Genomic DNA, 22975 nt, shown 5'->3' on the forward strand with positions numbered 1-22975 from the left:
GTGGCATAGGACGTCATCATTAGCAAATGATGATTTTCCTATAGCAGAACTTATGTCAAAGAACATGTCATTAACAAACTGAAGAAAGGAACAGGCCAATCACACTGCCCTGAGGAATTCCGTTGTCTGCCTTATGTCTATTGGATGCGTCTGTTCCCATCTTAATCTGAATCCATCTATAAAGTAAAAGTTTTTAATACAGTTAAAAGTTCTTGATGTTGTTCCCCTTGTAGCTGACTTAGTCTTTAATCCCTCTTTCCAGCCTTCTCTACATTAAAAACACTACTATTAGATTCTAAATTAATTTATTCTCCAAACATGTTAGCCTACTTGATCTGTACCACACATCACTCCAGCCCCACCCCAGTTTGGTTACAGTGAATGATATCAATCAGATAGGCAATGTTTTAATTATGACATCCACCAAAACAACACTAACTTGTTATGTTATACCTTAAAAAAACAATGATTAAGTAGGTCTATAGGACTCGGCTGTAATTTCCTCATTATTAGCCTAGTCTGTGCCCGCTAGCAATCAAGCTAGCCTAATTTTTATTAAAAAGGTGTTTTCTCTGTCATGCAGTGCAACTTACAAATATACAATTAATTTCTGAAGACACGTAGATACAATCTGTAGAGCATGAACCATGCCACGTGTAGCAACTTAACACTGATTGTCTGCAGTACTTTCATTAAAACATGTCAAATCGGTGGTTTCTTTGTCGAATAATTTGGTTCAGTAGAATATAAACAGTTCCCATGTTATAAACATAATGTATGATTATAGATGGCGGCAGTGTGACAACATCAGGGTGGGACTTAGTGCATGTTGGTGGGGCAAGTGCTTGAGCCCCTGCCCCCAAAAATGTCTGTGCACGGTCCTGGGAGATAGTTATAGTTTAGGTTTTAGAGTGTCATTCTTTAATTTCTCTTTCTATTATTTAACCATCATGTGACATAGGACTTGTGGATGCTGAGATTGTTAATTTTTCAACATTATGTTAAATTGGTCTTTCCTGGCGATGTTAACCCAGACTTTACTATAGATTTCATTTCTTGTAAGAGGGGCATCTATCAGACAACTTATTATTTCTTGTCTCTAACTCCAATGTAAGCTTCTCTGCTGATTTATTCTCTCCCTCGTTTCCCTTCCTCTGTTAGATTATAAGGACTTTTTTGGTAAATGTCACAATTATGCTTATTTCTTCTCTTCCCTGTACATTACTTATAGGAGTTGATCTGCCTATTTTATTATAGAATTCCCTCCATCCTTTTAAATTTGCTTTGTTATCATTACTTTTGGCTTTTAATATTTGATTAACTTATAATTATGATGAGTTCTCTTTAACACTTACAAAAAGTTGTATTCCTTTATTCTTGCATTAGTCTGTCCCTCATGGGACTGCTTTCCTATACATTGTACCTTTAGTTGTAGTAATAGATCAAGTTTTCTATATTATTGAATGAAAGTATTGCTTTATTTTCATTCTATTCAACCCCCATAACCTCACTTCCAACCCTCAGAGCATTGGCTTAATTTTAATAAATTTTCAGGTAGCAACTTTCTCCTACTCAGAACTTTGAGCTCATCCAGACCGTCTTTTAATTTGACATTAGCCGGATGTAGTTTGTGACGTCAGAGTCTGCGCATGTCAACCCTCGTTCCTCACACGTGAAGACAGGGGACCTTAAACTCAGGAGAAGTTATGTCGAAAGCTAGTACGTATTTTTGCGGTTTTGACTCTATGTATTTACTCTCTTAATAACAGTGAATCATTTTAAAAGTATTCCCCTGTGTTTTGTATTTTGCAGAACAAAAACGAGCCAAACGGCTCGGCTTCCTCGGAAAATTTAAGGTAAGAGCTAGCCCGGCTAATGTTTTCTGTGGCGAGATTCGAGTCAACACCTCAGTTTGTTCACCCAGGGTGCCTTACAGAATTAAAACAGTGTCCGTGCGTGACATTTATCCAACTGTAGTTCATGTAATTCTAGCAACTACCCAAATAGTACTTCTTTACCATATGCCAGAGCGCTGAAGGGAACAATATTACACATGCATTTTGCAGTTCAATTTTAAGGTCTATCTTACTCAAATATCTGTGTCATTGATTGCTAAGCCTAACAAGGACCAACGGGCTGTCTCAGCTTCCATAATCACGTTCCAACCTCATTGTATATGTCTCTATCAAGGACTGTACAGTCATTGGTCTCTATAAACAGACCAAACAAGTGTTTATAGATCAGATACTGTCAGACATTTAAGCTTAGGTAAAAACACACACCCACACCCACACCCACACACTAACTAGTAGAGAAAGTCCAGTGCAGATTTAAAAAAAAAATTCTTTGTGTCTTTATTGATAAGCGATTATATTACAAAATATTTGCATTTGCAAGATTTTCAAGACTATTTAACCATTCATTTGCCATGTTGTTCTGTCTACAGAGTACAGATGGAAAAAAGGGTGACGCCTCAGGGCGTACAAAAAATTCAGAGCAGTCATATGTGCAGCATGTCAAAGACCACAGAAAACCAGAAGAAATGCGGAAGCAAAGGGTGAACATTTTAAAGTGTTGCATGTACTCATATTTGAGGATATATTGCATATAATTTTAAGATAAAATAATTTATCCTTTCTTTCCTAATTAGCTTCAGGACCTCCAGGAAAAGCAGAAAATCTCCAGAGAGCAACAACTGATGAAGAGAAGAAATTTACAGAGCTTTCAGAATGACATCCTACAGCGACAGAGGCAGTTTGAGCAGAGGGTAAATGTCACCGTATTTAGTTGAAATGTGTTCCAATTAAGGGTGCGTGTCCACTAATAGTCAATAATAGTAATCACTAATAGTCACAAGACAAAGTTCCATTGTTATGATTTCTGTTTTCTTCTTTGTGTTCACAGGAGACAGAGATGCAGAGTTTGGAGAAGCATATTAATTTTGAAAATGAGAATTCTAGAAAGGCATATTACAGAGAATTTAAGAAGGTATGTAGATGGTCCATATATTCCACAAACTTGTCAATAAATGATACAAATATTACAGCTGTAGAGGCTTATATATTTAAATTACCCTGCAATTTCCTCTTAAAGTTTCCATTAAATGGCTAGCATATTGCTGATTCAAATTCATTCAAAATAAGCCTTAAAATTCATTAAAATAGCAAAAGTGCAGACAAGAGGTGCATATATTCAAAAATAATTGAAATTTAGTTTAAAAATAAATGTGAGTCCTATAAAAACAGAGCTAGGGAGAGACTTGTCTAGGGATATAGATAGCAGCCTAAACCACGAGCAGGTGGAAATGCTGCCACACACTGGCCTCGTTACTGCTCTCTTGTTGAATCATAGAGAAACAAACGATTCTGTCCCTCTGCTTTTTACCAATCCATTCAAAGCTGATCTTCCTCATCATCTTTGTCTGGTTGTTGTTTTTCTTGCTTCCTGTTTAGAAACAACATGGTGATACTATTTCTAAAAAGTATAGTATATGGGGGGGGGGTGTCCTGCTCACCTTTATTTACAGTATTTACATTAAAAGGTTAGGGATATAATTCCTTGACAAGCATTTCATGGGATGCAAAAGAAAAATGTGGTAATGCAATTAATTGGATGCAGAATACACAAATATCCCGAGTGCATGATAAGCCATCAACTTAAAAAAAAATCTTTACCAGGAATTGAAACATTCTAAAATATCAAAACAACTTTTTAAAGTTGACAATATATGCAAGATGTGTAATCCATTGAAAAGACAATAATTGTTGTGCTTTTATAAATGAGTATATTTCCATTCAGAAAATGTCCTTGCTCTCTGTTGGATCAAAAATGTTTAATCTCAAGTCAAAAAAAATTAAAAAAATATTTTTTTTAAGGTAGTGGAGGCCTCAGATGTGATTTTGGAGGTTTTGGATGCACGTGACCCTCTTGGCTGTAGATGTCCTCAGGTGGAGCAGGCAGTCATTCAAAGTGGAACCAACAAGAAGATAGTTCTAGTGCTTAATAAAATTGGTAAGTCAGCTAAACTAATTTAGGATGCATACATTTTGGGAATCGTCTTTGTTTTGATATATTTGATTGGACAACAAAGTAGTTACATGGATTTTATTGACTGTGTGAAATAGCTTGACTTTTACTTTAATTACAGATTTGGTGTCAAAGGAAATCGTGGAAAAGTGGATCAAATATCTTCGTAATGAGTTTCCTACAGTAGCCTTCAAAGCTTCTACGCAGCAACAGGCAAAGAACTTGGTATGCTGTTAAATTTTTTTATTTTTTATCATCTAAAATGTTTATTAAGATTCAGATAATTTAAGCTTTAGAATAAGAATTTCACATAAACGCCTTTTCCCTCTGTCTCGTGCCATGTACAGAAACGCAGTAACGTACCAGTGACACAAGCCACCACAGAGCTTCTTAGTAGCAGTGCTTGTGTTGGTGCTGATTGCTTGATGAAGCTACTCGGAAACTACTGCAGAAACCTAGACATAAAGACAGCTATCACCGTTGGTGTTGTAGGTAAGCAACAGATTTATCAATTTATCAGGTTCTCCTCTAACACATGTTTCAATTTCTAACGATTTTGCTTCTCCTATTTCGTAGGTTTTCCCAATGTGGGAAAAAGCAGCTTGATCAACAGTTTAAAACGAGCACGTGCGTGTAATGTTGGAGCCACTCCTGGTGTCACCAAGTAAGTATAAAGCAAGTGCTTGATCATGTGCTCCTGTGAAATCCTGCTCGTTTTTAATTTTACCTATTTGTTAATGGATTTCAGGTGCCTTCAACAGGTGCATTTGGACAAACACATTAAGCTTCTAGATTGCCCTGGCATTGTCATGGCGACTTCAACGACTGATGCAGCAATGATTCTTCGTAACTGTGTGAAAATCGAACAGCTTGTAGATCCGCTTCCACCTGTTGAAGCCATTCTCCGACGCTGCAACAAGGCGCAGGTATCTCAAGTCATTGTTAAAAGCTTTTTTAAACTTTAATTCCATTGTGTCACACTGCCATTACAGTAAGTTTGTTCTATAACAGATTATAGAGCACTACGGAGTTTCGGACTTTCACACAGCTCTGGAGTTCCTTGCAATGCTTGCCCAACGTCAAGGCAAACTAAGAAAGGGGGGACTGCCTGACACTGACAAAGCAGCTAAGAGTGTGCTGATGGACTGGACAGGGTGGGTAAAGTTTAAGATTTCATAAAGTTTGACAAAAGACAGCCAGTGTTTTCAGCACTGTTAACTGAAGCATTCTTCGCTATTCAGAGGAAGGATAAGCTACTTTACACACCCTCCAGAGACACACACTCTTCCCACACACGTCAGCGCTGAGATTGTTACGGAGATGGGTAAAGCGTTTGACTGGGATGAGCTGGAAAAAGGAAATCAGGAGGTTCTTGCAGGTAAGTAAAAAAGGCACTTGAAGTTTTAAGTAGGATTTAGGAATGGTGTCAGTTACTCAGGTTTGCATTGGTCCTCATGGGAACGGTCTTTATTTGGCTGCTTGATAGAGTGAGAAGTAGTTCCAGGGGCATCTAAAACCTGAGGACATCAATCTGAAGCTCTCAATATGTCTATACATGACTTAATTGAGAAAATATTTGTGATTACACTTGTAAAATATGCTGTTCACTTTGCCACAGAGTCATCTTGTCCTGATATCCAAATGGGATTCTGCATGGAAACCACTGGAATGACACAAGGTGGTCAGAGTGACCCAACTTCAGACCTGGATATGGTGGGGAGCTCCTTGGGAGAGCAAGAATTGAAAGAGGAAACTGAATCTATGGAGGATTGTCAAGACCCAGAGGTGTGACTCAGTCAGTCCTCTAAACTGATGTGTTTACTTAATTAGGTTTTGTCGTGCACTTAACACTTGTTACTGTGATTCATTAACCTAATTTTCTGTTCTGCTCAAAATAGTTTGGACCAATGACAGTGGAGATAAAATCCCAGAAGTCAAAGACTGACTCCTCTGCAAATGAAGCTGCATCCAGGGCTCCTGGTCTGAAGGATATATTGAGTGTTGATCCTCTTCAGCAGGGCCAGGCACTCCTGGCTGCCAGCAAGAAAAGGAAAAAGCAACAGAAAAGGGCTGGTTGGTATCAATATTATTCTCAATTTCATACTTAATATAATGTGGTAGGTGGTATTTTCATGCTATGATTTCTTAAGATTCGTTTTACCTTTATTCAAGAAAAAAAACACAATATTATTTCTATCTAAATGTTTCTTTTTTGTTGTAAACAGATCGCTAGGCCTCGTTTTACTCTGCTTTCAGTCAGTGGTTAAGCAGACCTGAGATGTGGCCTTAAATAACAGAAATCTTTTGTTGAGAGAACTCAAAATATGTGCATCAGCACACACACAAACACACACTCTATGCATTTCTCCTTCTTTAAGGAGAAATGCATTACCTCTATAGCTGGCAAAGATAATATTTTTTATGGTGCAAATCAAAATTTTTAATTTTCTTCCTTTTTTTCTTCCCTCTTTGTAGACAAAATTGCCACCAAACTCTCGGACACCTTGACATCTGCGATGGACTTCTCATTTTCAGATAGTTGAAATTGAAATTAAAGATTAACATAATATATTATTTGAGTTATGTCTTTTTTTTAGATGTTGCTACAGTATTTTGTGTTTATGTTCAATTAAAAAGCCAGCAGTTTCAGGCATTAAAAATAACTATATAGAAATAATCAATCTTGTCACTGATGGTCTGGTTTGCTTTTGTAGGTCAGATATGGTAATCAGAATAAATCTGTCTGTTTCATAACCAGTGAAAAACTCCTCACAGGAGCTTTAAGTAAACTTTCTTTGACTGTAGATCCTTTCTTCATCTTTACCAACGATTCAATCTTTCATGCAGGTCTCTTGACACTGTCATGATTAGGAACAAATGCTACATGTAAATTGAATATCACCGCTAGAGTAGTTAGTTTTTTTAAAGGCTTTATATGTATCCCAATTATGATGGTTTGCATTTAAATACTACTATGTTAACGGTTTCTCACTCAAGTTAAAGTGCACCAAGCAGGACGTTTTGAAAATCCAGGACCCTCACAGCTGTCAAGAACTTCCGGGTGAAACGCGCAGGATGACCTCAGCCCGTCGGTCTAAGGTAAACAACACTGGCGCCGTGGCTAAGTTAGCGACTTTTGAAGAGCTTCACCGACTCTAAAAATGTGCAAGAAAACGGAGGACCTCGGAGGCTTATGGATGTGATTACATAAAACAAGCCTATTATAACAGTACGTTTTTATCTTATTCTAAAATGAGTGCTCTAGCTATGAAGCGTTAGCTTTTGTACAAGTATAGGGCTCTATCGAGCTAACTAGCTTACTGCAACTTCCTATTTTCACTTTTACATTACTGCCTTTCGGCGCTGCTGACACGCCACTGCTTTAAACAGAAATATCTAACTTCTCGCCAGTTGACGGCTGTTGGGTCACTAAAAAGCCTTTCTTGTCTGCGATGTACATTATAGTTGTTTGTCCACACTTAGCTCGTGGGCCCGTGAGCAGCGCTGAGCTCTCAGGGTGTCCACACAGGAGGCTTGCGCTCGCTAAAAATAGAGATTACGAAAACAGCTAAAAGTAAGCTAGCTAACCAATTGATGTAACGCACTGAATGGGTCATAACCAAAATTACATGAAGTTAAGCAGCCTTTTAATGGTATGTTGTTAATGGTGAAAAAAACATTGGCACTGTCCACATATTTTATCTGACCCAAAGGCTGAAGCATTACTGCTGTCAGTTAGCTATACCTTAACGACATGGTGGGATCTGTTTGTTTCAAGTTTAGTGAGTGGAAAAAGTAGTAGTCCCTTTTATTCCGAGGCAGTGAATGTAACTACCCGAAAGGTGACGGTGTGCAAAGTCTAAAATCTGATTATACACAGACGATTGTGTAAGAACTCTATAGACTGTATTAACGGTAGTGACCCTAACTGAACGCCTTAGGGATGTAACGGACGGTTGCAGTTATGGGATGTGGGTGTGAGGTGCTGGTTGGCAGAAAATAGAGGAATAAATCCTCTCTAACCTGTCTAGCTATTGCTATATGATGATTGGTTTTGGGATCATTTTGAGCCAATGGTTCCCTCACTTGATTTCCAAATAATTTTATACGCACAAAATAATTATCTGTAGTTATGTTAGATAAGGAACGATTTCTGTCCTGCTGTACATGTTTTACATACATCATATGTTAACATACATTTTTTTATGTGATACCATGTTACTTTCCTCCATCATTTTTCAAGTAATTTATTCTGTTCAGGTTTTTGTATTGATTATGCCTAGATTACATTTGTATCTTTTTGTTTCAAACCAAATACAATATTTCAGTTTCAATTTCATCTCTTGTGACAAATCAAAAGTGTAGCTAAAACTAGATTTGTATGCAAAACATCATCACCAGAGTTCTACAGATGAGGATTTTAAGGAGTTGAGTTGTGTATTAACATAATTACATTACATACTTTAAACCACTGGTAATACCTATCTTTAATACTTATCTGTTCTGTTTCCCAGCTCCATCCCTAGATCTTGATACCTCTCTTTAGCCATGTCGTCACGTGTGTTACTGCGCCAGCAGCTGATGCGAGAACAAGCCCAGGAGCAGGAGAGACGTGAGGCCCAGCAGCAGGCCTCTGCCTCTCAGCTCCGGGCCTCTGACTCCACTCCAGCCATCTCTGTCACACTGCCCCCAAATGCTGCACGCCCCCCTCCAGCACAGGTGCCTGTGGAGGTGCTGAAAGTAAGAGCGTCCTTTTTGTATTTTCCTCACCTGTTATTTTTACTTAATGAAGTCTGATTATGAGATTACATTAGCCCTTAACACCTCTTTAAATGATCAGGTGCAGACCCACTTGGAGAACCCCACAAAGTACCACATCCAGCAAGCACAGAGGCAACAGGTGAAGCAGTACCTCTCGACCACTCTGGGCAACATGGCCGTTACACAGACCATGGGTGTGTCCCCTGTGCTGCAGTCCAGTTCTGCCCCGGAAGTTGCTCCTACTGCCAGCAGTGCCCCTAACAGTCCCATGGCTCTGCTTAACATTGGATCCAACAAGGAGGAAGTATGACAAATTCTTGCTTTAACTTCTTGTGTGTGGGTTTGATTTGCTGGTACAGCAGATTACACAACCTTGTCAATAGTTGCCTTTCCGCAAACTTACAGTGCATTTTTGGAGAAGTTAAATGTCTAACCTCCTGCTCACTTCTAGCTTAATTACTTTTTGTTTGCTAAGCAATGATCTACCCAAAGGTCCCACTGTGATGATGCATGCCTTTATTATCGTACCCTTGTTGGCCTGTTGTCACAATAACATGTTAAATACTGCACCCCCAGTTTAACCAGCACTTCTCCTGAACACATCCCTCTTTTTGAAATCAGGCCTCTGTAGAACTGTCTGAATGTACAGTTGGTCTTAAGGCTTCACAGAGAATATTCGACTGTTTTACTTTCACATATAAAAGTCTCAATTAACTGAGTTTCTCTCATCTGCTTTATCTAGATTGATGATGTGATCGATGACATCATTAGTCTTGAATCCAGTTTTAATGACGACATCATTACATTGATTGACTCAGGTCTTCAGCTGCCTAGCACGGTATGAAAATCAATTTTTTTTTTTTACCATGTGTACTTCTTTTTAATAAATTCTTCTAGACTTGTTAGGGCTTTCTTTAGATGTACTGTGACAGGATAACACAGTGGATTTCAGGCAAATCTTAATCAGTAAATTTTCATATTTAAAGTGTTTTTTCTGTGAATGGACAATCTCTGTCATGTGAGGAGTTCTGAAGACATAGGAGTAAATATACACTTTTGGCACTCAGTTACTATTCGTCACAAAAGTGCTGCCGGGGCGGGGCAAAGCTTTCTGTGGATACCAGACAGGGAGAAGTGAAACAAGGTGGAGTGTGCTCATAGAAAGTACATTGTGGCAGCCAGTTTAACAACTAATCTGTCAGATAGACAGAGCTTGCCAAAATTTTGCCACTAAACAAAAAATGAGGATTATGGTGATGCTGTTGGAGGAAAAGAAAAAGAAGCACAGTGAGGTAACTTTTTTGTGTGTGATTTTTGAAATAGCACCAGAAAATCAACTGTAATATGTAAGGATTTAATACAAATTGTTGGATTTTGTGCTTTATCCTTAAACAATATCTGGCCTTTGAAATGTTTTTTAAATGTTATTCTAATACCTGCTTTACTTTTTGGCACGTTTGCAGTGTGCAACATGTAATAGCATTTCTGTGATTCCACAGAGACCAGCTTTAATTGAACTCATGGAACAGGTTTCTTTTAACTTTTATGCAGAAACGAGGACATCTTTTTTAAATACTAAATTTGCTTTGTTTTATTTCTCTAGCTCCCAGGAAATCTGTTGGATGTATACCATAGCCCTGGAATGGCAGCACCTACTCTCACTGTCAGCAACTCCTGCCCTGCTGATCTTCCAAAAATTAAAAGGGAAATTACTGGTACAGTAACTCATCTTACAGTTATGCTTTTTGAGTTTTTTTTATTAAGAGACCATTTTTTGATCTCTAAAAATCACTTTGAAGATCAAATGTTGAAAAGTTTTGTTGAGTGAAACACCATTTGTCTTTTAGATGCAGATGCCAAAGCACTCATGAAAGAAAGGCAGAAGAAAGACAACCATAACCTCAGTAAGTCAGGCTTAATATCTGCATTTATTCATATTTTTAAACACCGGAATTAATGTGGACAAGTAACACAAGGAATATAATCCCAAACTAGATCATGTGTGACAAAATCACAACATCCTCCATGCATATGCTCTTTTGGCTTTCATTTCACCTCTATGATTACAACCTGTTGGATCTTTCTGTCTGCTCAAATCTCAATTAATCAGATAATACTTGCTTAGTGCGTGATTGAAGAATGAATACTTGAGTGTTTGCTTCACCTCCTTAACTTATGGTTTTTTCTTGTCTACAGTTGAGAGGAGGCGGAGATTCAACATAAATGACCGTATAAAGGAGCTTGGCACTCTGATACCCAAGTCTAGTGACCCGTAAGTGCAGTCAGATTTTACAGGATGCTCATTCTCTTTACATAATAAATCCAAAAATACTTGTTTAATTTTTGACATTCCTGCAGCTGTAGTAAAAGTATATTTTTTCTCTCTCTCTTTATACTTCTCTTCACTGCCTTTTATAATTCATATTTACTGATCTCACAATGATGTCAGTGAGATGCGTTGGAATAAAGGCACCATTCTGAAGGCTTCTGTGGACTACATCAGGAAGTTACAGAAGGAGCAGCACAGAGCCAAAGACGTTGAGATGCGTCAGAAAAAGCTGGAGCAGGCAAACCACAGTCTTTTATTACGCATCCAGGTTTGTTTATGCCACAACACAGTTGACAAACACCACAATACAAAAGCAATAAAGTGCCTGACTTGTTTGGGTAGTAAGAACTACGTACACAGGTGGTACACGTTTGAAGCAAATGTGCAATGGGAACCTGTGTTGTATAGATGTGTTTTGTTAAGTTTTTATAGCAAAAGTTATCATGCAACAAAGCCCACCTTTGTGCATAACATTTTCTGATGCTGAAATATTAATCACTCAATGTTTTTGGTTTGACTAAGGCTGGAAATATCTCATCTATAGATAACAAGGCCTAAGAAGTTGCTAGCCAATGGAAGGTGTTTGTTCATTTTGAAAAGTGTAAACAAAACCACTGCTTGCAAAATAATTCCACTGTCTTCTGTAAAATGACTGTAACTGCACTAGCTTAACACTGTCACAAAGAAGATGAAGCTTCATGCTTGGAAGTTTCTTTTTATTAGTTCTCGACTTGGACTTAGTTGTGTCTCACTGCCTCTTTGGATTACCAAAGTTCAGATTTGCTTCTTGGGTATTCCATTTCATTCCCGTGACAAAGCCAAGATTTACTTCTTTAAGGTGAAGTATTGTAAGGAAACTTTTCACAGAAAATATGCACAGTTGGGCGGTGTTTTGATATGATGACTTTGTCCAGAAAATGTAAAAAATATGCCTCTGTGCTTTCAGGAGCTGGAAATGCAGGCGCAACTCCATGGATTTTCCACGGCTAACAGCATACACCCCCCTGGTCTGAGCTCTGATCCCTCCCTGCTCCAGCAGCAGGTCCAGCACAGCAGCCAGTCTCTGCCTCCAACTGCAGTAGGAGCCTCTTCCCGGAACCTCCTCAGTATGGGCGCTGCATCCATCGGACAGCCTCTGCCTGCCTCCTTCTTGTCCCCGCCCTCCTCAGACTCTCCTGCAGGAGTCACCATCAGCAGCCCCTTGGACCTGGGCAGCCTGAGCTTTGCTGAGCTTGATGACACCTCCGCATCAGCACTGTACCCTGACGTCGGCTTGGGAGACATTCTAATGGACGATGGGTGCACCCTGTCTCCAGGGAGGCTGGTCGATCCGCTGTTTTCTCCTTTGTCACCAGGTGCCTCTAAAACCAGCAGTCGCAGGAGCAGCCTTGAAATGGAAGAGGACTTGTGATAAGCTCTGTGTGGCTGTCAGAGACTGTTTGCAGGGACAAGAATGTCAGGAAGTGCGGTCTATCCTTTAAATAACGTGAGTCTTTTCATAGGACTGTAAAGTTGAACGTAGAAAAGCAAAAATAGCTAACAGTATGATCAAAACTAACAAATGTTTTCGCCATATAGACCTAATTATTATTGTTCCTGATCAGCTGGTCAGATGATTGTCTGGGTTTAGAAATGCAATCTTATTCAAATGGAATATTGTATAATAGGGGCATGGCATTATGAAATATGTTCTTAATTAGTTTTTAAGATTTTCTTCAGAGATTTAAGAGGGATATAACGTTTGCTTGAATTTATGTGCTAATTTTTAAGGGAAGTAAGCTGTGAGATTTGTTTTTCACATCAACATTGGCATAACAAACTGATCAAGAGATGCCAACACATAGTATATTTTGTTTGTACTTTTTTTGTTTTTTTCAACTGACTGGAATCAGGGTTTGTTAGTAGGAGTCACATGCTCATCCATGTTGGGTTGTTTCACCAGCAGCTGCAGAAGGGATCTTTATAAAGTGAATTGGCACATTGTGAAATATTTACTGCATATTGTATATAAGAATGTTTTATTTTGAGCAATTTTATTGCACCTTATTTTACAGCAGTCTATGCATTTTATGAGAGCTTTTGTCTGTTTTTATTTCTATTACACACAGTGAATGCCCAGGTTGCATGTATTTGTAATGATCCTTAAAAGCAGTGGGAAATCTCTCGCTGCTGCAGCTAGTTAGCCAAAGCAGGACTTCTTCCAGAGTAGCTACAAATTACAAATCAGCGTTTTATTTTTGATGATATTTACACAGTGAATAAAAGTGCAAGACAGTATGAGAGATGCAGAACAACTTTTTTTTCCCTTTTTTCAATAGTACTGTAGTTCTCTACATTTTTTACACCTGAATGATAGTTAAATTTAATAGTTTCTTCAGACTAAAATCTGTGTTGTCAGTGATTGTTTGTCTTTGTAAACCTTGGCGGTCACTGAGTGATGTTACCGGTTAGCATGTTCCACCAAGACTACGTTTTTTTTTAAATTAAAAGTAATATATCTAACCATTATTGCTTAATGTAATATGAATTCATAGGGCTTTGGCCTTCTTTTCAACCAACCACTAGCCTCACCTCTGTAGTGATAAGGTATAACTGTTTGTTGTGTGAAACCTGCAATGCAATTATTAGCCACAAACTCTAGAATGACATTCAATTAATCAAATGCTAAATGAGACATTATGTACAGTAAATGAATGTGTGGTTTTTCTTTCACACTGATGCACTGTATTTTTTTTGTCATTCAACACAACCTCTAAGTAATTACATTTTAAACTATTCTACAAGCTGTGATAACATAAAGCAAAATTAGTTAAGTTTTAAAATTACAATGATTTTAAGATGTCCTCTGCTGTTCACTCAGAACTTCCCTACTTTGTTTTTGAGCTTAAAGCAGCCTGTGTGCTGCTAACTGCGTTGTTGTTATGGTCATCCTTTTCCGCTCATACACAATATTAAAAATGTCTTACCCTGACATATATATGAGTGCTAACATTGACTGTTAACCATAAACAAGTAGCATTTGTGTCTTGTCCCTCTAGGTTGGCTTTTGGACGATTTTAACAAATAAATGATTCCCATTGGTTCATGTCTGAATGTTTTTTTTCTTGTTGGCAGCCAGCATTAGTGATAAAGCATTTGAGAGATTTCCATAGCGAGGTCCAGGCACTCTGTAGCCTGAAGGCAGATATCGCAGACGTGACAGTCACAAAGGCAGCAACGGATGCCTAGACATCCACAGAGTTCACAGTGGCGGGTGACATCCAGGAGAGGCTGCAGGGTGGTGGGCTCGCAGCCGCACAGGAACGAGCACAACGACCAAACACACTCGTTACACCCTCTCATTGTGGCCAGTAAACAGTCCAGAGGATGACAGAAGAGGCAGGCCAGAAGGAAAGCAGCACAAAGGTCTCAGGAAAGGAAAGATAGTGTGCAAGACAAGAGAAAAGGGAATAGAAGGAAGCTTCAATTGAAAGGAAGAGGAGATCAAAATTGGACGGCAATCAATTTTTGTCCTTACCATCACCATCTGGCTCGGAGTGGGCTGTCATGGTTTTGAGGCTTTCTTGACTCCTGATCGATGTAAATGTGTGACTGCCTTCATAGGCTGTGCAGGCCTCCACAGAGGATGGCAGCTGGGCACCAAGAGGCTTTGGCTGCTCTTCTTCCACAGAGCATGGGCTACAGATGGATACTGCTCCACTCACTCCACCTTTTAGGTGATAAAGCAAGTTAATTTCAACGGAGGCTTCTGCACCACACATTGAAATCTTAATGAAAAGTATTTTTAGAGGAAATGTCTGTTAAAATAGTATCGTATAAAGTACCTATGGTTTTATTTGGGAATTCATCCACAAAGATGTCAGCTGAAGATACTTGAGTGTCTTCAGTGGAGGTCTGTTCTGAAAAACTGGTGACTTGAGTCAAAGATTCTGTTTAAGATAAGATAAGATAGTACTTTATTGTTCCCCAGAGGGGAAATTCAGTTGTTGCAACAGCACAAAGACAAGTGGCAAGAAGGCGAGTACAAATAGAAATAGGTATAGATAAAAATAAAATAAAATAAAAATAAGAGATATATATACAACTGGTATACAAAAGTGACATAAGTGACAATCTAAAGTGACATGGTATGGGATAAAGTTATGGGTAATAGCAGCAAGAAGAAAAGTGTTTAACAAGAAAAGAAAGTTCAAAGTTTCACAGTTACAACTACAATTCATTTCTCACAATAAACCCTGTTCTCTGGACACTTACCTGTTTGACCTGCGATGGAGTCGTCAGGTATAACAAGTGAGTCTTGGAACTTGTTGTCACTTCTATCATCCTTCTTTTTCTTTGTGTCTGTCGAATTGAGTTTGACATCCATTGTGGCATCCACTTTAATACGTTACTTGCTTTAGTCACTTGAAAAATTAAAAGAAGTCCAACCAGGGAGGTAGGACAAGAGAAAAATTAGAGCAGTGAAAATGATAAAATTACATTTCCTCAACAAAAAAATATAATTTAAATTTTATAAGAAAAACCTTTTTTTTTTAAGAACCTTTACGATCATTATTAATAAGATGTTGTAAATATTTTCCCTTCCTCAACTGATTTAATTTAATAATATAATTTAAGATAAAAATTCAGTCTCTGTAGATACCACGGCCCCAGAGTCAGGTCTGTAGCTAAGGTTTTGTGGCTGTTAGTGATGAGTGGACATCTTGGAAATTGCTGAGAAGTTAATAAATTATTAATCACCATTTGAGAAACATTTACAATGTAGATGGAAGGTAGCACATGGATATCCTGACAGCTATGAGAGTGTAAGAGGTTGAATTTGCTATACATCAGTAATTCATGTCTTTATGTCTAATTCTTACCTTATGTGACACGATGACCATTTTGCAACATACAGATAAAAATGGAAAACACATTTAATGCTATCTGAAGAATATGTCTTGAATATTTTGTTTTCTAGTAATTTTGATACATGTTATTAGATATGTAATCATTGTAATGCACAGGAATAAACAAAGCCTAATGTGTTTATCTCTCCTTATTGCTCTCTGAATGATAAGAGTTTTATAAGAAACATATTTTACTTACTTTTTATTGGACATTCTCGCAGTAGGCAATCCCATCCTAAGTGCAGATGCATCCATCAGTGACTGTCAGCTGTTAGCACTGGAGGTGAAACTGCATCATAAAGGCTCTTTTACAGCCACCCCCCCCCCCCTCTCTGTTTGTCTGTGTGTGTGTGTGTGTGTGTGTGTGTATTATGTGTGTGCAAGTATCCTTTTTTAATAACAGGAACAACTGTTTTTATCCTTTATCTATTTGTTAATAGTAGCAATTATTTGTTTGGAAGTATTGAGTATGTTATATATCAAGTAAAGTCATGGCCCTGTTTTTATATATTTACATATTGCTCAAGAGGACACAATATGTTATCTCCTCAAGAGTGAATGACTTGAATGCTGTATTTTCTTATTTATTGAAACGCAATTCGTAGCAATTCCATCAGGTGGCGACATTGCATCATGGGTTCTAAAGGCCCACCAGAGAAGAAAACTACTGACCAATGACCGATGATATTTTTAACGATCAGTAACGAGTTCAGCCGAATGTGAGCGATGTTATGACCGTGCAATGCTAAATCTCAACATAACGCTAGCATCAGAGCTAGTATAGGTTCAGTGTTTTTGGTTGTAAATTATTCGTTGCCTTTTCACTTTATTTGCAGTACGATTAAAAGACAGTTTTGATTCCAACAATGGTAAGTATTCAAAAAAGCACTCGTTTGTCAGTGAAATTTACGATTTGGAAGTTAGCTAATTCACTTCGCCGACTACATAGACGAACGTTAACTTTACATTTGAAGCGAGCATTTTATAATCAAAAGTACTTATTTAGTTTAATTATAAGTCTTCTTAATAATATAGCTTTTGTATTTAGCAAATTTGTATTTATTGTGTTCATTTGGTACAGCAAGGTAAGCTAGCTGTTATTGTGTAAAGCAAATACTAGTTTAGCCGATGCTAACTGACTACAGTGCGAGCTAACCTGAGCTCATCACATCGAGTAGGTTTGTGTTTAACTTGAACTGGGCGCTATTTTACCTTTAAATACTGTGGACGCTGGATGACTGCCCAATTGCTAACATTCAACACCAGACAAGAAACTCTGCATCGTATAATACAGTGGCTAAAGGTAGCTGCGTTATCAAATTGTCTGTATTAGTTTCGTTTCAGCTGCAAGACGCCATTTCTTGTTTACACGATATGTTTACATTTTTTTTGTATTAATGTACATTCCTTGGAGTGGGCTTGTTGTGACACCTGATTCAGTGTATGGCACAATAGTGTATTGTTTTATTTGTATTAGACTAGTAGGTGGGGATATCAAGTGCAGTGGCCTGGGTAGGAACAATCCCCAGTTACTGAGCACAGTATACTCTGTATGAGATGTTATGAAAAAGGCGAATTGACAAGCTGCTATGCACTGCAGAAACACACATAAACCTTTCTGCTCGGTTATCTTTGGTGATAATCTTGTAATAGTTTGTAAAATATATTTGTATCCATAGGTCTGTATATAGTAGTTTCAGATGTAGTTTTTAGTGTTTAAGTGTCTGTGTTACCTTGTCTAACCTTGTTTTTTGAGTTTAGCATGTCTGTTATGTGTCTGTACATCGAGAGCAAAGAAAACCGGAGTCAAATTCCTTGTAAATGCCCACATAGTTAGCCAAAAAAGCTGATTCTGATAAGTTGTAATGCTTAATGTACTTTTCAGGACAGCGAAATGTCAGACATTGATCATGTACCAGGGCCTGAGACAAGCAGTATGGAGGGAGAGAACGCACCACTGTACTGTATCTGCCGGAAACCGGACATCAACTGCTTCATGATGTGAGTTTACAACAACAATGAAATTACTTTAATTACTTCTTGTACTAATGAATGCTACCATGCTCATATATAATTTTCATATGCATCTTTGACTGACAGTGGCTGTGATAACTGTAATGAGTGGTTCCATGGCCACTGCATTAACATCACAGAGAAGACGGCAAAGGCAATACGAGAATGGTACTGCATGAGATGCAGAGGTGATGAAATATCTTCTTTTATCACAGCATTTAAGAGTACCATGCTTTGCATTAGATATGTCAAAAATATTCAAAATAAACAACATTGTTATGTTTTTGTAACTCTCATCAGATAAAAACTCCTCATTGGAGATAAAGTATAGATCAAAGAAAAACCGGGAGAAGGAAGCTGAGCCTGACAGAACTGAAAAAGGTTACAGCACCCCGAGTACTCCAGACTACAAGAGTGAAAGGCGGCGTGGATCTAAAGTAAGTCACAGTGAACAAGGTTACTACAAAGTGCCTGATATAAAGCAATGTAAATGAAAGTGACGAATGTCATAACAGACTAAAATTACAACGTCACTTCTGTCAGCCATCAATTTAGCCTTCCATAATCCTTGCTTTTATATCAGATGTTTAAGAGCAGCTCAGTTAAACAAAGTCATTAAAATCTGATATTATGTCTCTCTGATCATTTTGCACAGATGTTTTTTAACAAGTCAACCAAATTTAAGCAAACAAGCCATAGACAAATTGGCTTTGTGTTACAGGCTCACCCACCCATCTTCAACTTTTAGTTTAATAACTTAGTCCTCATTATTTAATGGTTTCATTATCTAATGTTTAATTTTTCACAGGTGAAGCGTTCAGTCCGTATGTGTGGGGAATGTGAGCCCTGCAGAAGGACTGAGGACTGTGCCCAGTGTGACTTCTGCAAGGACATGAAGAAGTTTGGAGGCCCAAACAAAATCAGACAGAAGTGCAGGTTTAGGCAATGTGAGGTTCGAGCCAGGGTGAGTGTCTCTTCCTCTGTTGTTGTCAAATAAGATGATTCCACCAAAGCTTAGAAGTATATTTAAAACTTCTGTCCTGTTCATTTTGAATTATTTAACATTGTTATAATGTCAATACATATGAACTTCTACAACAATCCTTATAACTAGAAAGTTTCTCTGTAATAACAATGGCATCATGCATGTAGTGGCTTCCACTACAATTTTGAATTCAATAACATTCAATTTATGGTATTCAAAAACAAAGTCGTTTCTGAACAAGAAACCTAAAAGGTTCAAAGCGATCTCTGATGTATTTGTGCAGTCCCTTGTGGTTACTTTGGAAATGTGCAACCTGCTGCTTGTTGTTTTGAACAGAAAATGCTGCGAGTGAAGGATGAGGAGCTCTCTTTGCAAGAAAGGAGGGAAAATTCCTACCACAGACGGAGACGGTACTCTGAGGACTACGACAGTGAGGCAGATCTCTACCAGCAGTACAAGGCAGCAGGACTTAACAACAACAACTTGGTAGCTGAACATTTGACACAATATTGCATATTAAATTCCTTATTTTAGTTGCACTTATTCAGAGGCGGAATTCAATCAAAAAATGTTTGAGTAGTTTTTTTTCTCTCCCTACACCCAGGCATGGGGTAGTGATGATGATGACGAGCCCCCTTTCAGTCCTGTGATGCGTAAGAAAGCTGTGAAGGTGAAGCACGTAAAGAGACGAGAAAAGAAGTTTGACAAGAAAGTAAGTCTGGTGGTTACGTGATGAAAAGTAGTAACACATACGGTAAGATTGGGTCTCCTTACCTTTGTTTTTGAACTATGCAGAAGGAGTCAAGACGCCACAAACAGAAGCAGAAGCACAAAGACAGAAACAGATACAGTGAGAAGGGCGAGCTCCGAGATAACACAGGGCAGCGTCAGTGTCTGGGGCCAAGCTGTGTGGCAGCAGCAAGACCCAACTCTAAATACTGCTCGGAGGACTGTGGTATGAAGTTGGCTGCCAAGTAAGAACTCTTCCTTTCACATAGTAGAAATAGCAGACTTTTAATAGGGCAGATTCTTTATTTGAAATGCTGAAAACAGACAAAGGCAACATCTTTCGTGAGCTTAAATAGACTGTGTAAACTGTCCTTTTATTATTCCTGTTTTGTTTTCAAATGATAGTACTATTGCTCCACCTAGTGCTCAAAGAATTAAATACTGGTAAAAAAGCACCAGCATTTTTATGATTACTTATGTATTGTCATATTTTTAAGTATAAGACTGGCTTTTGTTTGGCACTTATGAACCTAAATCTGTGTGCATTTTGATCCTCAGCCGGATCTACGAGATTCTCCCTCAGCGTATACAGCAGTGGCAGCAGAGCCCCTGTATCGCTGAGGAGCATGGTAAGAAGCAATTGGAGCGCATCCGTAAGGAACAGCAGAATGCCCGAATGCGCCTCACAGACATGGAGCGACGCTTTCATGAACTCGAAGGCATCATTGCCAAGGCCAAGCAGCAGGCGGTTCAGCAGGATGAGGAGGTGAGCTGTCATCAGAAACAGACTGAATGTTTAATCATTCTGTTACACAACTGGATCTTTTCCAACTGCTTTTTAAGTTAGTTCCCTTAGAGTCCTGTTTAAGGTAGAGCCCTGTTTAAAATATCAGTCATCGAGATTTCGGTTTTTTTTAAAGCTACTAAAAATTGCGTTGACTGTGCCTGCAGGTGAATGAAGGAGATAGTGAGGACACAGATCTGCAGATTTTCTGTGTGTCTTGTAGTCATCCCATCAATCCAAAAGTGGCACTGAGACATATGGAAAGATGTTACGCAAAGGTGATTATAAGCATCATCATTCTGCTTTTAAGCATTGTATCAAGCATATGCAAAACATATGGGCTTCATGTAACTTTTCTGTTCCTAATCATTCTCCTACAGTATGAGAGTCAGACGTCCTTTGGTTCCATGTACCCTACAAGAATAGAAGGGTAAGAAGCAGACATTTTCTAAATGTATAAAGCAATTTTCCTCAATCTGATGCTTTAATAACAATTTCCTTTCCCACAGAGCAACCCGACTCTTCTGTGATGTATACAATCCCCAAAGCAAAACATATTGTAAGAGACTTCAGGTTTTGTGTCCAGAACACTCCAGAGATCCTAAGGTCAGTAGGAACCCATCAGTCCCTTGTAAAACTCCGAGTAAGATTTCAAGGACTCACTTATAACTGCTGATTGATGACGGATCTTTAACTTTAAATAATGATAGTTATTTTTCATCTTTCTCTCCTTTGTGTGGCGACTAGGTCTCAGTGGACGAGGTTTGTGGATGTCCTCTGGTGAAGAATGTGTTTGAGCTGACTGGAGATTACTGCAGGGTCTCCAAAAGAAAATGCAACAAACATTACAACTGGGAGAAGCTGAGGAGAGCAGAAGTGGACTTGGAGCGAGTCAGAGTGGTCAGTCAAACTTTTTGTCTGTTGCTTCGGTTAAAGACAGAACTTGTGACTTTTTATTGGAAACTCTGCAGGTTTTCATTCTTAGAATAAAAAACAAAACGTGTACAATGAGATATAGGAAGGGTTTCTGTACATGTCTCCTACATAAAACTGTATGTGTTCAAAGCAAAAACCTCTTAACCTCCATTCACTATAGTAATCATCTGACTTTCTGATGTTCAATCAGACTTATGAGAACAATTCAAACAGTAATGTTTTTTACTTTACCCACAGTGGTACAAGCTGGATGAGCTGTTTGAACAGGAGCGTAATGTCAGGACTGCAATGACCAACAGAGCTGGTCTGCTCGCTCTCATGCTGCACCAAACTATTCAGCACGACCCCTTGACGACGGATCTCCGTAGCAACAAGGATAGGTAGTGGAACTTGTCTGCATCTGTTTTTGGATCTGAGGATCCCTGTATATAAAATGGCTTGAAACTTGCAGAACAGTTACTACCATTTGGATGAAAACCTGTTTTTCTATCTAGAAAGTTATTTTAAAATCTTTGTATGAGTATTAACTTTAAGATGTTTATGCATATATATATATTTTTCCCTGACTGGTAGATGTACTGCTGATTTAAAACTGCTGTTTTTGGTATGATTGCTCTGAATAAACACGTTAAACTTGCGCCAGGGCTTGTGTGCGTGAATGATGTATCTTAATTTCTATTTAACTCTATAACTTTACCTTCTGTTTGTACTAATTCAGAAAAGAACCTTTTCCTCAATGTCTTCTGACACAACAGAATAGACCGTTGTAAAATGCTGAGCTTTGCACTGTAATCTTCAAGCTGATTTGGGCTCATACAAGGATTTCTTAAAATTAAGTTGATTGTCTACATAAAAACCAGTCTGCTTCCATCTATTGTGTCTTTCTCCGTTTTTAATATGCCCATAAAAACATCTAACTAAGGTTTGTTTTTTTTATAATTGAGATGAAAACAGGCTGCCACAAAAGATCGTCTCCAGGAAGATGCTCAAGACACTCTGGAATACTTTGCAAACCATGAAGTGAAAGTATAATGGAGTGTTATTCATGTGTTCAACATACTGTATTTATGCTGCTTTTCTAATTTTAATGAAGGGTTACTTTACGTCGAGTGAGAACACTTTGCAGCTGTATTATTAAGAATAACAATCTATCACAAAAACAATTATTGTACGCCATGTTAGACTAAGTAGGATGTTAATTCACCTGAATTTGGGATTTATTAACATTTTCAAATGGATATCCTATTTTTTTTTTTTCAAATCCTGACTAACTTTCAGTGATATTTTTGATATTAGTTGGAAGTCAAGAAATATTCGATTCGTTGTAGTGACAAGTTAATTGCAATATGCGGTGTAAGCCCTTTAGCATTTGAAGGGCTTGGTGTGCAGTCAGCTAAAAAATTAATGTTGAATAATTTTATACCGTTGTCTGTGCAAAGACATTTTTTTGCATTGTTTGTCCACCAAGATAATTTATAGAAATTTTGTGATAATTTAAGTGTTATTTTTTTGATAATTAGATA

The 22975-nt window shown here is 38.2% G+C and overlaps 3 protein-coding genes across 4 annotated transcripts; all 3 read left to right on the forward strand.

The window, feature by feature from the left end:
• The first annotated feature begins 1666 nt into the window (after positions 1-1666).
• On the forward strand, positions 1667-6589 carry gnl3l (G protein nucleolar 3 like). Its single transcript, XM_069677473.1, has 15 exons — positions 1667-1719; positions 1813-1856; positions 2447-2557; positions 2651-2767; positions 2905-2988; positions 3876-4011; positions 4148-4251; positions 4374-4518; positions 4603-4690; positions 4775-4952; positions 5038-5180; positions 5268-5404; positions 5645-5811; positions 5925-6099; positions 6502-6589. Exons 1-15 carry the CDS (start codon positions 1707-1709, stop codon positions 6567-6569), a joined length of 1710 nt encoding a protein of 569 aa, XP_069533574.1. The 5' UTR covers positions 1667-1706; the 3' UTR covers positions 6570-6589.
• Positions 6590-7064: 475 nt separating this feature from the next.
• Positions 7065-14179, forward strand: tfe3b (transcription factor binding to IGHM enhancer 3b). 2 transcript variants are annotated; one of them, XM_069677683.1, is made up of 9 exons: positions 7065-7255; positions 8541-8766; positions 8867-9091; positions 9530-9625; positions 10391-10502; positions 10635-10691; positions 10984-11059; positions 11219-11384; positions 12063-14179. In XM_069677683.1, the coding sequence occupies exons 2-9, from the start codon at positions 8575-8577 to the stop codon at positions 12525-12527; spliced, it is 1389 nt and encodes a 462-aa protein (XP_069533784.1). In that variant the 5' UTR covers positions 7065-7255; positions 8541-8574; the 3' UTR covers positions 12528-14179. The 2 variants fall into 2 exon arrangements, with proteins under 2 accessions (XP_069533784.1, XP_069533785.1); XM_069677684.1 differs by having other exon boundaries at positions 11237-11384.
• A 2560-nt stretch (positions 14180-16739) lies between these two features.
• On the forward strand, positions 16740-22305 carry cxxc1b (CXXC finger protein 1b). Its single transcript, XM_069678294.1, has 14 exons — positions 16740-16874; positions 17891-18006; positions 18106-18206; positions 18319-18455; positions 18827-18982; positions 19340-19489; positions 19608-19715; positions 19799-19977; positions 20291-20498; positions 20684-20794; positions 20897-20946; positions 21026-21122; positions 21264-21416; positions 21690-22305. The coding sequence occupies exons 1-14, from the start codon at positions 16872-16874 to the stop codon at positions 21834-21836; spliced, it is 1716 nt and encodes a 571-aa protein (XP_069534395.1). The 5' UTR covers positions 16740-16871; the 3' UTR covers positions 21837-22305.
• Positions 22306-22975: the final 670 nt, after the last annotated feature.

This window comes from Semicossyphus pulcher, unplaced genomic scaffold, assembly GCF_022749685.1.
Source record: "Semicossyphus pulcher isolate SPU_LCO1_2020_fin unplaced genomic scaffold, fSemPul1.0.p SCAF_3, whole genome shotgun sequence".
NCBI lineage: Eukaryota > Metazoa > Chordata > Actinopteri > Labriformes > Labridae > Semicossyphus > Semicossyphus pulcher.